The following is a 14,566-nucleotide window of genomic DNA, read 5'->3' as shown; positions in this document are numbered from 1 at the left end:
CTACCCCGACCTCACCTTTTTTTTTTTTAACCAATGCCCCTTTTTCACCTTGGATATGTACAGAAATAATCCAGTAGAGGGCGCACACACACAGTAGGTCAAATAAACAGAGAACCTGAAGCCCTCAGATGATGTTAAGGTGAAGATCCCAGCTTTGTTTCTGCAGTTGCCCTCTTAGCTCTGATGTAATGGGTTTATTAGTGCCATTAACTCACAAAATGACGGAAAATGACAGGAAAATTAAGGAATAAACAATGGTTTGACTGCTTAAAATAGGTTTTGTGCCCGACAGCTGGTGGTAGAGGTGTCATAATGGCAGTGGTGATGATGATGATGATGATGATGATGGTGATAAACTGGGACACAAGACTGCTGTTTTTTTTTACTATTTAATGGACATAAGTGAACATTCAAGCGGATAGGCCTACAGCAAATCAGCCACCCGCCCACACACAGTCTCTCAGTTGCCACTTCCTGCATGTGGCGTCTCAGTTCAAATGCCAGCCAAAAAAGACAGAAATCACAAACGTGGTGCAATGATAATACGTGCAGATGGATGATGGTTTATTGGCCGGCGAGAAACCGTAATACATTTATCATTTTATGTGCAAAACTGCAGCAAGAGACACATTTAATGCGCTAATGAAGCAAGCTGCATATTTCCCCTGTGGATCTTCGTCACATTCGAGAGCTTGTGTTTTGCAATGTTCAGAGCCAGGCGTGGTAACTTCACAGTCCTAACAAAAGAACAGAAAAGCTGTGAGAGTGAGGGTTAATTTTGTGCCTCCAATTATTAAGTTTCTTTGTATTGTTTTCTTTTTCTTTTTGGAGCTGTTGCCAAGCAATACAATGATATGAAACCGCTTAAGGGCTTGAATTGCAGTTGTTGAAAGGTGACTTTAGTCTTTTGGATGTTGCATTTGGATGTATTTGGAAGTTTTACCATTTAATATTTAGTAAAATGTCATGATGATTCCGTTGTATAACTCTTTTACACATGTTTGGCAATCAGTCGTAATTCCTGTTGCTGTTGGAACAGATTTTTGGAGGAGCAAATGCACTGGACCCACATGAAATAATATGCAAACAGCACAATGATGTTCCCTGAAACAATGCAAAAGTTCACCGGTCATGAGACCATCACAAGGAGTATTTGCATGACCAAATCTTGTATCCTAGTAACCCAAAATGCAAAAATGAACAAACTATTATCTATCAGCTGCAATTAACTTCTGCTGACTGCTTTGGAGAAGAGATCTGAACAATGCCCTCGCTTGTTCGCTGAATTTCACCAGGAGCCAGATCATATTGTGCCTCCGTCTTGACAATATGCGGAGAAAAACATTGCAAACATGCCAAATAGCTGTTCCTCCACCCTCCGTGACTCTGTGTGAGCTGCGTAAAGAAGGTAGAAAACATGCATGGTAGGAGGCGTCTTGTTACCATGTCAACACAAAGCATGCTCTCAGTGGACCAGCCGGCAGTTGCCTTGGCGACCAGCGAGAGTCTGTGTGTACCAGCAAAACGATAAAAAAATATATATATATTTGTTTTCTGTCAGCAAATGTCATCATCTAATTGCATGGCGGATTCTGTGCGATCTCATACAGTTATGAAGATATGAGCTTTGAAAAGAAAAAGACCACTAACATCAGAGATTTTGCAAGTGGAAATATATATATTTTTTTAAATGAAGTGAATGTTGTTGTTGTTGTTGTTGTTGTTGTTTTTTCGCTGATCCATTCAGAAAAAGGAAATGAATCTGCAAAGTAATATCATATTCCTTTCTTCAAAATGCATGCACCTGTAGTTCTGCAACTGCAAAGACATTACATATTTAAGACTTTTTGAGACAAAAAGTGTGAGACTAATCTCTCTCCTTCTTTTTGAGACAAGGATCAGTAATGCAGTTTGAAATGAGGTAAGCTACAATGAGCACCGTGATTATCTTTGGACTGTTAAGCCCGAGGTGTACAATGATATCCATGCCGTCAAACTTGCTAAATTGAGGCCGCATTGGGGCAATCCCTGCACAATTACACATCACATCAATCATGACATGACAACGTGTGCTAAACTGGCCGGGTAGACAGAAAGTGTGGGAGTGTAAATATATGTTAAATTCCTCTATAGACATCTGATATCCCCAACAATGGGCCCAAGACAGAAGCTGCTTCTCTACAAAAGCCGTGCCAAAAATCATCTTGAAAAATTAGTACTCTCTTTAAGGTACAGTGAAAGGAAATTGAATTTCTTTTTCTTTTTTTTTCCTTTTTTTTTGTGCCTCAGAACAATGGAGCAGAATAAGTGTGGAAAACTGATCAATACACATTTTTTTTACACTCGCACAAGCTGGGGAAAACTGAAGCCAAAAATAACAAAAGAACAGAGGCAACGGTTAGGAATTGTTTTTCAGCATTTTTCAGACACCTCAATCTGAAATGCATCAATACTTAATATATTATTCTATTTAAAAAAAAATAGCATTTTAAATCCTTTCATTTACAGTGTATCAATACTGCCTATGTATTCTTCTGTTCAGACTTTATTTTAAATCCTTTCATTTACAGTGCATCAATACTGCCTATGTATTCTTCTGTTCAGACTTTATCAGTTTAAATCCTTTCATTTACACTTGCTGGTTTAAATGCCACCCTAAATGATACTAAATGCAGTGATTAAGAGTTTAAACGGGCATCAGGAGTGCACTGCCTTCTGGTTCACTGTTGCAAAGTGGTGCACACTGCAATGGTGGAAGTGGTTGTAGGTGGGAAATTCACTCCAATCGCTCACAAATCATCCATTTGTTCTCAGCCTGAAAGAGTCAGCGCGGTACACGTGCAACCAGACGGCCACATCAACGTTAGCCTTGCTGCACCCTTGGGTGAGTGGGTGTATGAAATACAATGGGTGGGAGGAAGCAAGTAGGTGGGAGAGAGTATATATATGTGAGCCAGAAGTCAGGTACTGACTCAAAACTGTTGATGGTAAAGTCAGCCAACCAATGATTTACCACTGAAGGTAAGCTCGCTTTTGTCACTGCACTTCCTCTCTCTGGGATGTTGTTTGCACTTTCACTTCTGCACTGCAGCATGTATTTGCCTTCGCAGATAATGTCTCGCAGATCCTCCCATCTGTGTTTAATGCCTCTCTCCTCTTTCACTTGTGTTGATCACCCTCTCTTATCTGCGTTTTCAACTTGTCCTCCGGAAGTCTTTGTTTGACAGCCGCCCCAACCCTCCCTCCACACATCCCCCTCCACCCTTCCAACCACCCACCCAGCCCTTCTCCTTTCCTCACTCTCCTCCTCTCTGTCTCACCACTCTCGTAGTGCATCTTCTTTCTCATTTGCATTTGTTCCGCTTCCTCATGACAAGAAACAGTTCTTGTCAAAAGACCCATAAAAGAAAATCAGACAGGAGAAGAACAAAGGGCCTGGATGAGAGAACAGACTGAAATGTGCTGGTACACTGAGGACTCACATGGGGGTGTTCAGCTTAGAAGATTTTCTAGGCAGCGTAATTGTTACTGATTGCACCATAAACCAAGAACAACTTAGTAGAGAGGTAAGTGACTCCTGCTTGATTGTTTTAACACACATGCCACGGGGCTTCATTTCTGAATTTCGCGATGATTAACAGGTGCACAAGAGTTCAGGCCCAGTTACCTTCGACTTCTCTTCTCGTGCTATTTACATTGATTACCTTGATGTCAGCACTGTCAGTGATTTCCTTTTTCCAAATTTTACTTCTGAATATTGAGGTTGAAAATGAGAAATGAGCTAAGATGCAAAATCCTGTTATTTTTTTTTTAGAAATCATAAACACAAAGTGCTCAATCTAGAAAGTCTTCCGTTTTGTTTACATTTTTAATGGTGCCCACTTCTCATGTTTGCCAATTCTGCATGTCGACACGACAGTTGTTGTTTTGTCAGAGCAGTTTCTTTTCAAACTCATGCCACACAGTGCACACTGTACGTACAACACAGGCTGTAAAACTGATTGCAAACTGATGGTAGTGATCATGAGGAAAGCCAGTTTTAAATAATTCACAGGTCGATCAGGAAAGCAGTTATAATTCTGTATCAAGTCATGTTTTTAAATGCCACATATCTACGCTGCTGGGAGGAAATGAGAGCAGGTTACAGTAAGAAAGAAGATCTAACACAGGCTCGGGCTGTTCTGAATGCAAATGAGAGCTCAGCGGGTACAACTTTATTATTCCAAGTTAATGATTTTGAAAATTTAAATTCGAAGTCACACAGTGCCTCTCATTTTTTTTTATGGAGGGCTCGCTTCAAAGTGCCCACAGTCTGTTGACTCTGAACAGAAAGGAACTTTTGCAAAAAGTATGGCGTGGGCGTGCTCATGTTGTACAACTATCAAATAGCGAGCCCCGTGCCAACTGCAAATCTGTGGGTGAAATAACCATTATGCAAATTCGTCATACATGTAGAGCAACATCACTCAGTCACAGCAACAGGAAATTTGCACACCGTAGCACAAAGAGCTATTTGTCTGCTCATGAAGGTGACATACCATTTTCATTAGATTACCGCACAGATATCACAGTGTGAGGAGAAACAAACCCACCACATGCTGATGTTAACGTCGAGGACATGTCATTTAATTGGTGCAGACTGGTAACAGGGGCAGCCGTGGATGTCTGCAGACACATTTCATTTGAGGAGATAAAAGCCTCCCATGTAGGAGTATCTGATGTCTTCCTCTCCCGGTATCTCTCGCTCTCTTCAGAGTGAGTCACTCTTGTACATCAGTCCCTGCTTTTCTCCCCCTCTCTCTCTCCCTCTTTCCCTCTCTCCCTCTCTTTCTCTCTCTCTCTCTCGCATGCTCAATTGTGCTCTCTCTTTCCCTATCTTACATCTCCATTGTCTGCATACAAATGTTCAGAACTTAAGCATTGTTCTCCTGCACCACCTGCGCCCTGGGGTGAAACAAAACAGGATGAATTTATATGTCTCTTCCGCTTGGTCTCCTCTGTGCTCTGCAATCACTTCTCACCAAAGATATAATCCGGATATGAATATGTCTTTGTTTTGGTGCTGTAGTACATACTGGAGTGGTATATCCAGTCATATCCAGTCACTGCATGCCAATTATCAATGATTTTTTACTGTATATTTCTTCATTCCTACACTCCAGTCCATTTCTCCAGTCCAGACAAATGTAATAACAAGTCACTATCAGCCAAAGAAAATTTCAATTTCTCCTTGAAAAGAGCTAGACGTGGACTACAGAAACATTTCTTTTCAAAAAGACACATTTGCTCCTTTGATCCTTTGAAAGCAGAGGTCTAATGTAAACTGTGCTTATCTTACAGGTAATTAGAGACTTGGCTCTGGTACATCACGACAGCAGCAGCGTTACCATGGAGACTGGCAAGCCAGGATTGGTGAGTGCTCCACCGCACAGCAGCTCTGTCTCAGCACAGACAGAGAAAAAGATGGACATCCAGGCCCCATTGACGGCTGTTTACATCCGCACAGTGCCTGCTCTGCCGCCACAGCCTTACCCGCAGGCTCAGCCTCTAGCAGCCCCCCAGGAACCAGCCACACTCCATCTGGCCATGCCGCCGCTCTACTCCAAAGAGACGCTTCCCTTTCTGACACTCCATATAGCTGGTGGGCTGCAGTCTCAACAGCAGGGATTGAGTCTGGCTGCTGCTCCTGTAGCCAGACCCAAGTCGGCAGGGAAACACGTGTGTCCTCACTGTGGACGGGATTGCATGAAGCCCAGCGTCCTCGAGAAGCACCTTCGCTGCCACACTGGAGAGCGGCCGTACCCCTGTACCACCTGTGGAGTATCCTTCAAGACTCAGAGCAATCTCTACAAGCACAAGCGCACCCAGGCTCATGCACGCCTCTCGTCAGAGACAGAGCAGAGCAGCCTGAGCAGCCAAGAAAGCCCGTACAGCTCCAGGGAGACTTTTACCTCTGCTCTGTCTCTAGAGGGCCGTAGTGAGGAGTCGGGCAGCCTGGAAAAGGAAGTTACAAATCCCTCAGCTGACATCACCTGTCCAGCCAGCACTGTAAAATTTCACTCCACACAGAAGCAGGGTCCAGACACAGGCTGGGCTCCCATAAAAGATCCAGTCAGCGAGCAGAATGAGCTCACCTCTGCAGCTCATAAGACAAAGCCAAATGAAAGTCTGGAGAAAACAGAGGAGGGAGACAAACAGAAGAGGATGGAACGCGAAAGGCCTCCACTGACTGGAAGCCGACATCTCCCCCTTCAGAGACAAGAGGCCACTCTGTTTTCCAAGCAGTGGGAGAGTTCAGTGTCCAGAGGGAAATCACAGAGCCACGAGAGCACCGACTCGGGCTTCAGCGAGAGCAGTGACCAGTACCCAAGCCCTGGGAGCGTTTTACCCGACCACAGCATGGATTCCCTCACTGAGTCCGCCATGGAGCATCTCGAGCAGCCCAGCGGCTCTCACACACCTGCAGACTCGGGGCAAAGTGGGCAGCAGCCGAAAGACAGTGTATCTGAGAAGCAGCAGAGGACACTGGAGGAGCGCATTTCGAAACTGATTTCAGAGAACAGCGCTGTTGTCGAGGACAAACACCTGGAAAACGTGAGGCCGCGGAAGACAGTGCTGTCAAAGCAAGGCAGCATTGACCTCCCCATGCCGTACACGTACAAAGACTCCTTCCACTTTGACATGAGGATCAGTAAGACTGCTAATGTCGGATTACACAAGAAGCCTGGTTTATACAGCTCTGTGCCTACCCAGCACTCCACCAGCATGACACGCGCCCCCTTAACCCGGAGCAGCTCCCTGCCCTTCAGCGTCACCCTCCTGCAGCCTGAAAGGAGCAGCCCGTCCTCTGTTTATCAGAATGATTATGTAACACTGGTACGGAGGGGAAGCTCCGGCCAGATCAACCCAACAGGTTTTGCCATCAAGTCTGTGGATCAGCAAGCATCTACCCACCGCCCACTGGTACGCCAGACAGCCGTAGACTGCAACCACGCAACAGACGGCCTCTTCATGAATTCATCCATGGAGGAGGCCTGCACCAGCAGTCTTAGCTGCGATGGGGATGGCACTGACATTTGTGGAGAGCCAAGCAACAGAAAGTTTCGCAGGAAGAAAGCACAGAAGTTTGCCTACAATAAGTGGTACATGTACGGGGGAGGGACTTTTAAGAAGCTCTACAATGCAGACAAAGCCTCTGATAATAACGTTTTCAAGGCCAGGAAATCTTTGACTAATCCAGAGCAAGAAGTTGCTCAGGGAATACAGAAAAGACTGTCAGCAGTTCATAAAGACACAGTAACCACAACAGGCTCAACAATAAACTCCACAAGCAGCAGTGCAACTGTGTGCCATCCATGCTGTCTCGCTGCCAACCTGCCCCCTGTCTCTGGTGTGGATTTTAATCAAAAAGCCAGCCAGCTTCATTCATCATGCTCGTCTCTGAAGACTCCGCTCCTGAGAAATCCATCTCTGTCAACACTGCAGTTATCTTCTACTGGATCATCAGTCGCTCACAACACAGACATCACCATCAGGGCAGAGGCAGAGAGACTGATTAATAAGGAAAAACACACTGACTCCCTCTCACAACTCTGTGGAGCCCACATTCCCTCTGACAGGAAAAAGCAAAGGACTGATGACAAAATAATAGGTCCTCCCGGGATGGAGACTGAACCCAACACTTTGACTCAGCTGGCTCCCTCGGTCTCTGGAAGTGTGCCCAAACAGGATACAAATCATAGTTACATCAACCTTCAAACAAATCAGAAACTTATTCAGCTTACGGGAGCTCTTTTCCCTCCCTGCATAATCAATGCAAATGGAACATCTGTTTGCACCTCACCAGCCATTTCCATGCTCTCCCCAGCCAAGACCAGCTTCCTGCCCAAGTACCAGCTCAAGTTACCTAATGCTCCTGAACCAGACTCAAATCCGTCATCGCACGCTCTGACTCAGCCAACAGGAACCAGTGACCCCAAATTTGCCTCTGCTCTGTCATCCTCTCACACTGAACAGATCACACCATCCACAACAACCTCAACAGCGGCTGACATTAAATGCACGGATCCCTTCATCCCACTTGCGGTGCACACTCACAGCATCACAAAGACCAACAGTTTCAGTTCTGTGCAGGGTCAGCTTGTCTTTCCTCTCACGGCTACAACACTTTGTTTGTCTGAAACTTCGGTGACGACACCTAACCCATCTGTAGTGCACAGACAATTCACAACAATCACCACAGCCACAAACTCTGTGCATGATCAACACACACGATTATGCACCACTTTAATGCCGAGCTCACCCTTGAAACCTGTTGCGGGCTCACCCAGGCCTGTTGCACCTGTGATGCAGAACATACCTGCTGCATCTATCATAACCACAGAAAAGAAGAATCCGTCATCTGCCACAGGCTTTACAGCTCACTCACAGAGTCAGCATCTTCCTCTGTCACACACACATCCCTCATCAACACCAGATCAACAAAACCCTGTAAACAGAGTGACGGCTAGCCTGAACGCCTCGACCGTACCGTGTCACATTGTGCCATTTGACTCAGTGCAATCATCCGCTCAGAATGTGTTTCACGTGCACACAGCAGACCTCCAGATTTGCCTGCAGATCATATCAGATGAGCAGCTAGCTCTCATTGAACCGCAGATTGAGAGGCAAGTTAACACAGCAAGGAGCAGCCTGGCACAGAGAAATAACCTGCAAGTGATGGGCCAAGATATCGTCCAAAGTAAAGCACAAAACTCTGCCACTCTGGAAAGTACTACTGAGGGCAGGAACCATGACCAGCCTGGACATCAAACGAAGACGGGCCAGTGGGAGCCGTCACCCTCTCTTAACACAGAGAGCACACAGCCTTCATTGCCGGAGCACATTCAGAAGCCACAACCGAACACGCCCATCTCTGAACAAGGTCATGTCAGTCAGGCCACAGTATCAGTGGAAACTACACCTCCTGAATCCTCAGGCTTGTCAACACAGCCACACAAATGTGGTCACATAAACATGGTCACAGAGACTACGAGGTTACCAGGCCATGCTACGCCAACTGTTGCTGTGCAGAAAGGTGTAAATTCAGAGGGCGCTCATGTCTGCACTGTAAAGCCCTCTGCTGCAGATCATCTTTTGCCAGATAGAAGTGTCAGCCAAGTAGGACAGGTCTCCGAAACACGATCTGGCCAGCACAAGCTCTGTCTCGGAGATGTGGCCTCCCTCTCTCACAGCACAACAACAGAGAATAGCACAGGAGCTGGACTGCCATACAAAGGAAGCCATCACAAACATATTAATCAAAGGGCCACTTGTAATGCAGGTACGATGAAAACCAAACTGTGTAAAGCCTCAGCCCATGAAAGCACCACTCACGGAGAGACCTGCCCATCTCTGCAGGCTGGACTTGGTCAGGCCTCCAGTGCTGAGTGTGTCGACACCCTCCTCAGGGCGGTTTCTTCATCTTTCATCAGTAACTACAATGCGGAAAGAGAAGGGAATCCACAAGTGCCCATTTACAGCTGTTATCTTGTGAATTCTAGATTAGTGAGCACAGAGATCTCGCCGTCATCCAAACATGCTGACATGGGATCTGAGCCGGCCGGACCTTCACAGCATCCTGCCTCTTCAAAGGACGTGAATGTCAGTGAATCACAGGGTGCAACCAGCTCGGCCCCCTCAGAGAAACATCTGGGTCAGTATACTTCAGTGTCTTATAATAACCAGGTGGAAAGGCCCAAAGATGCCATGGATGTCCTCACAACCAATCCAGGCCCCATTGCAGGTAAATGTGATGATATTAATCTTATTGATAATCAAAAGAATTGTGTTTATAGGTGGAGGAGAGAGAAGAGTTTAAAAAATCTGAGCTACATCCAAAACTGAAACCATTGCTCACCACAAGGTGGCAGTAAATTATCACAGGTTTTGAGAATGGAGGCCTGAACACTCCTGCTTTTGCACACTGCAGAACAGAAAATCCAAAATTGATGTGGAAGTCAGACACAGTACTGAGAATTTTTATTTATTTTTTATTATTACTATTATTTTTTTGTATAGGCGTAAATCAACATTGGCAGTTCTCGTAATGTAACTGACTAAACATATAGGGACCCACTGGCAGTAACCTTTGCCATTTTGTTCCACATCACCATGATATGTGGGCGAGTGGGCCCTCCTGTGAGGGCCCCAGAGACATGTGGAGAATTGGGGTCGGGGCTATGTCCTATCTGAGAGTTTTGAAGTGTGCCATCTGATCCCCTTACTCGAACCACACACCCTCATAGATTCTCCTTTTCTGGAGCTAAAGGTCCCAAAGGTTAGTGACCATTACAGACAGAAACTTAAAAGGCCATCTGGGGGAGACTGGTATAAACAAAGAGCTGACACTCACTGGCTTCCAGCAACTGTCTCCTGGCTAAATCGATATAAAGCAAGTTTCTAATTGTCTTGGAAAAACACGTCATTACTCCGGAAGTTAAGGAACCTGACTGCTATACATTTAAATGTCCCTTAGATTATTGTCCTTGGTTGGTATGTGATGGTGCTAACAGTTGTAATTCTCCTGTCATTGCCTCTTTGAGGTGATGTCATTGATGAAATACATTCAGGTGAGCAGACAGAGGACAGAGGACAGTCTAGACTGTAAAGGCTGGAGGAAGTCAGACAGCAGAGCCCAGGCTCAGTGGGGAGTTAGGGGTGTATAGGTTTGGTTCTAGGTGATTTGAACACTCTCATTTTAAAGCAGCTCTGCACAGAGATATGTGCAAGGTTCAGCCAAACCGAACAAAATTGATTCCATCAGCCCATTTGTTTTTCATCAAGATAATTATTGTTAAATCCCCCACTGCATATACGATACTGGACATAGGTTTGTCCATATGTATATCAGGAATATGTATTTCTACTACATGAATATGGTAAGAAACGGACATACCGTTATTATATTGGCAGTCAGCCATGCGTTTGAGGACTATGCTGAGAATACATTATGTTGTGTTATTGTTCTACAGTCAGTGGTTTGTGTAACATTCAAAATGTGCATGCCTATAATTAGCACTCATACCAGAAGATGCTTAGCAAGCATTGGATGTTTGGAAATCTGAATTGCAATCATTTCAGTGCATTTGTTAGATCAAAGAACTCAACCTGGAATACTCATCATGCAGTAAATGTCATTATTAGTCATGCTTTTATCCAACAATAAATGTAATTATCAGCAATGTGTTCGACGCGCGGGGCTTTTCAGTACTCTACACAAGTAGAATAATCTCCACATCACCTGACTTTTCAGACAACTGAAAACAGACTGATAAGCATTAAGATTGTGGACTCACTAACCTAAAGAAAACAACTGCTTTTCATTTGTTTTTCTGCCCTTAGGGCTTACAGAGGGAGGCTCCCTGGCAGGATGTGCAGCCCAGAAGGAGCCGGAGATATGGGGCCAAGGAGGGACCCCTGGGCAGCCAGACAGTACAGACTGGGAGCCGAAGCAAAGCCAAGAAGCCGGGGAGACAGACCACCAATGCATGGAGGGACAAGAGAGTGGGGGAGTGGCGGGAGAGAATAAGAATGGAGGAATGAGGAGTACCAGGACAGAGGAGGTGCTAGGACAGTGGGGGAAGTCGGAGTCTAATTACAGACACCAGCAATTATCAGATATGATAAAGCCAGAGGTGAGTTCACTGAATACATCCAGCGGCTAAATGTGGAAGCATGTTTCAGTCGTTACAAAATACCCATGAGTTATGTTTTAATATTTTTTTCATATAAGAACTGCCAAGAAAAGACCAACAGACTGTGGCTTTTCTTCATGACAAATGTGCATGTTACAAAATAAATCCCTTAGATAATATTAGTGTAAAATGTAGTGCAACAAAAAGGATGATATACAGATGTGGAACATGACCAATGCACTCAAAACTGCTCTTTAGATATTGCACTGCATCATGAAGTCAAATATAAACACCGAGGCTCTACAAGGCCAGGCTATTTTAACTCCCCACCAGAACTATGCAACTGTCAACACAGAGGCATATTTAAATTGGCATTTCCATGTTAGTGTTACTTCCGTATGATTCAAAACTTAGAAAAGTGAAATATGATCTAAAAAAAAAAACAGCAGCTGTCATGATATGGCACATTTCCCTTTCAATAACGCTTTCAGAATGCTGGATCAATTTGACATGCTCCCTTTGATGATTTTATCATTATTTAAACTCAATGGACAGGTAAGCTTTGTGGTATTCGGGCGATGCAGGGAGATAATGAGAAGGCTCAGTGGAGGGAATAAAATCACTATTGTTATGGTGGTATGATGGTAATATTCCTCCTCATATTCTTCTTTTAATAACAGGAAGAAGAAAGAAAGGTCAAGGCGGATTCATTTAAAAACTCTCTGCTATCTGAGCAGGACCAGCAACGTCTTTCCCAGACACAGACTGGAATGTCTGAATACCCTCCACAGCCCCCTCAGCAAGGGCCAAGCACTTCAAATAACCTTAACTCACCTGCCAACAGCCATACCATTCTTTTCAGCTCTCCACAGCCTGAACTGGACATGAACCACTTTTATTTTTCACAGCCACCGTGGGAGAGCAACAGCACAAATAACCAACAAACACAGATCGTATGTGACACCAGTGTGACTCAACATGTCAACCAACAGTCACGACTGGCAGGAACACAACATGCTCTTTCCCAAATTGAGACAATCCATCAACAAACTCAGAAATCCATTCCCAGTGAAACATTTTCACAGCAGGACCACCGAACACCAGACCACATGTCTGTTCCATCCCTCCCTCCACGAGAAACTAGCACTGCGGTTAACAACAACTCTCAAGCAAGCTCTTCCAATAAGTCAGTTTTTGAAGATTGTACAACCCCAAGCATCTTGTCTGCAGGCAAAACTTCACCATCCATACACGCCACCCAGGTTTCCCAATCTGCTCATGTCAGTAAAGCCTCATGTGGAGCAACAGGGGACACCCAGGCAACCAGCAACAAGGTGCCGGACACGAATGTGCAGCTATCGAAACCTTGGACCTCCATATGCCCACAACCGGATGACAAACAAGCGAGTGAAGATCGGACGGCTCATGACCCCGTGACCCCGGGCGGTAACGCATTGAGAGCTGACATTACCAACAAATACCAGCCTTTTTTCTCAGCTAGCCAGCTTCACTGCTACCAGCCACCTGAGTGTCTGCCCGGTGGCGTGAGGCCGGTGCCAAGCTGCCAAGATTACCCAGACGACACCAGCAGCAGTGACGACGAGGGAAAGCTGATCATCGAGCTTTAGGGGGCGGGCGCACGCCAACGGGAGTTTAAGCTACACAAACATTTCCTGGAAATAAAGCGTCCCTAAACCTCAGCGGCCAGAGTCACGGAACCACAGTTTTTGTTCAAAGCGCTGGTTAGCTAATTGGCAAATGGAATGGCAAACAAAGAACTGAGGTCAAAATATAAACAAAAAGTCTGAACAGCTATTATGTTTTTTTCTTTTCTTTTCTTTTCTTTTTTTTTTTTATTGATAACCACGATTTCCATTATGTTAAAGGGTCAGCAGGCTGGCTAACTTGCTTAATTGGACAGGCTAGCCTAGGATGGGAATAAATCTCTGTGTCCAGAGCCCTTTGTTCCCTCAAAAAAAAAAAATTGTTTTCATGTGTCATTTTCAAACACCATTTCAGACACATTTACTGAAAATGTGCTATTGAATCAGATGCCTTTTTGTTGATACACCAGTGAAAATGGAGGTTATTTTTCTTTTGATGTTGAGGGAACACGGGATTGTGCAATGTGCCGATGTTTGAATGAATGTTGACAAAAAGCGTGTTTGAATAAGCGAGAGTAATATTTGCAAGCAGCTTGACCATGTGCATCATTTCAGATACTGTCAGATGCATTTCTTAGCATTACATGACAGAGGATAGAAGTAGTATGGAAAGGAGTATGGAAATTAATATTTTTTTTATGCTGAGGCAACATAGGATTGAAAGGATTAGGGCAGTTTACATTGGGGAATTATTTCTTTTTTTTTTTTTTTTGTCTTTTTTTTTTTTTTGTCTTTTTTTTTCCTCACATTGATAGAGCACAGGGCCAGGGAATATTCGGTAAGGGTGAACCTACAAGGATACAAGGGCTCTCAAACTTTTTTTTATGTCACAGATATAAAAATACAGAGGGCTACAGTCCCCAATTTAGTGAGGTTTAGGGTTACACTTTAAGCAAGTTGTTCCCAGATTGATTTTATTTTCTTTCATTAAGTAGCAACTGTTGCACTCGGCCTCCATCAGCCAGAAAAATGTGGCTTCCACTGACATCTGACTCAACCAATGAGATTATTTGTCACTCTGAGAAACATTCGCATAACTAAAGCTCCAATCTGCCACCGCACGCATACACACAGATAATTTCACTCCTACTCACATGCGACTTAACCACTAAAATTAGTCTACTGTGCTCACTCTCTCTCATAAATACTACTTTCTCACACTACCTTTCCAGACAACACCTGCGTGCATGACTCATACACCCATTATGTTCCTCTAAGTCAATCACT

The 14,566-nt window shown here is 44.6% G+C and overlaps 1 protein-coding gene across 1 annotated transcript; it reads left to right on the top strand.

Moving 5' to 3' along the window:
- Positions 1-3,381: 3,381 nt before the first annotated feature.
- On the top strand, positions 3,382-13,687 carry znf831 (zinc finger protein 831). The gene is made up of 4 exons (XM_030052649.1): positions 3,382-3,566; positions 5,341-9,784; positions 11,383-11,675; positions 12,356-13,687. Exons 1-4 carry the CDS (start codon positions 3,483-3,485, stop codon positions 13,301-13,303), a joined length of 5,769 nt encoding a protein of 1,922 aa, XP_029908509.1. The 5' UTR covers positions 3,382-3,482; the 3' UTR covers positions 13,304-13,687.
- Positions 13,688-14,566: the final 879 nt, after the last annotated feature.

The sequence above is a fragment of the Myripristis murdjan genome, chromosome 5 (genome assembly GCF_902150065.1).
Source record: "Myripristis murdjan chromosome 5, fMyrMur1.1, whole genome shotgun sequence".
NCBI classification, from domain to species: domain Eukaryota; kingdom Metazoa; phylum Chordata; class Actinopteri; order Holocentriformes; family Holocentridae; genus Myripristis; species Myripristis murdjan.
Note: the sequence above shows the minus strand (reverse complement) of the source record. Positions and strands in the feature narration are given on the sequence as shown.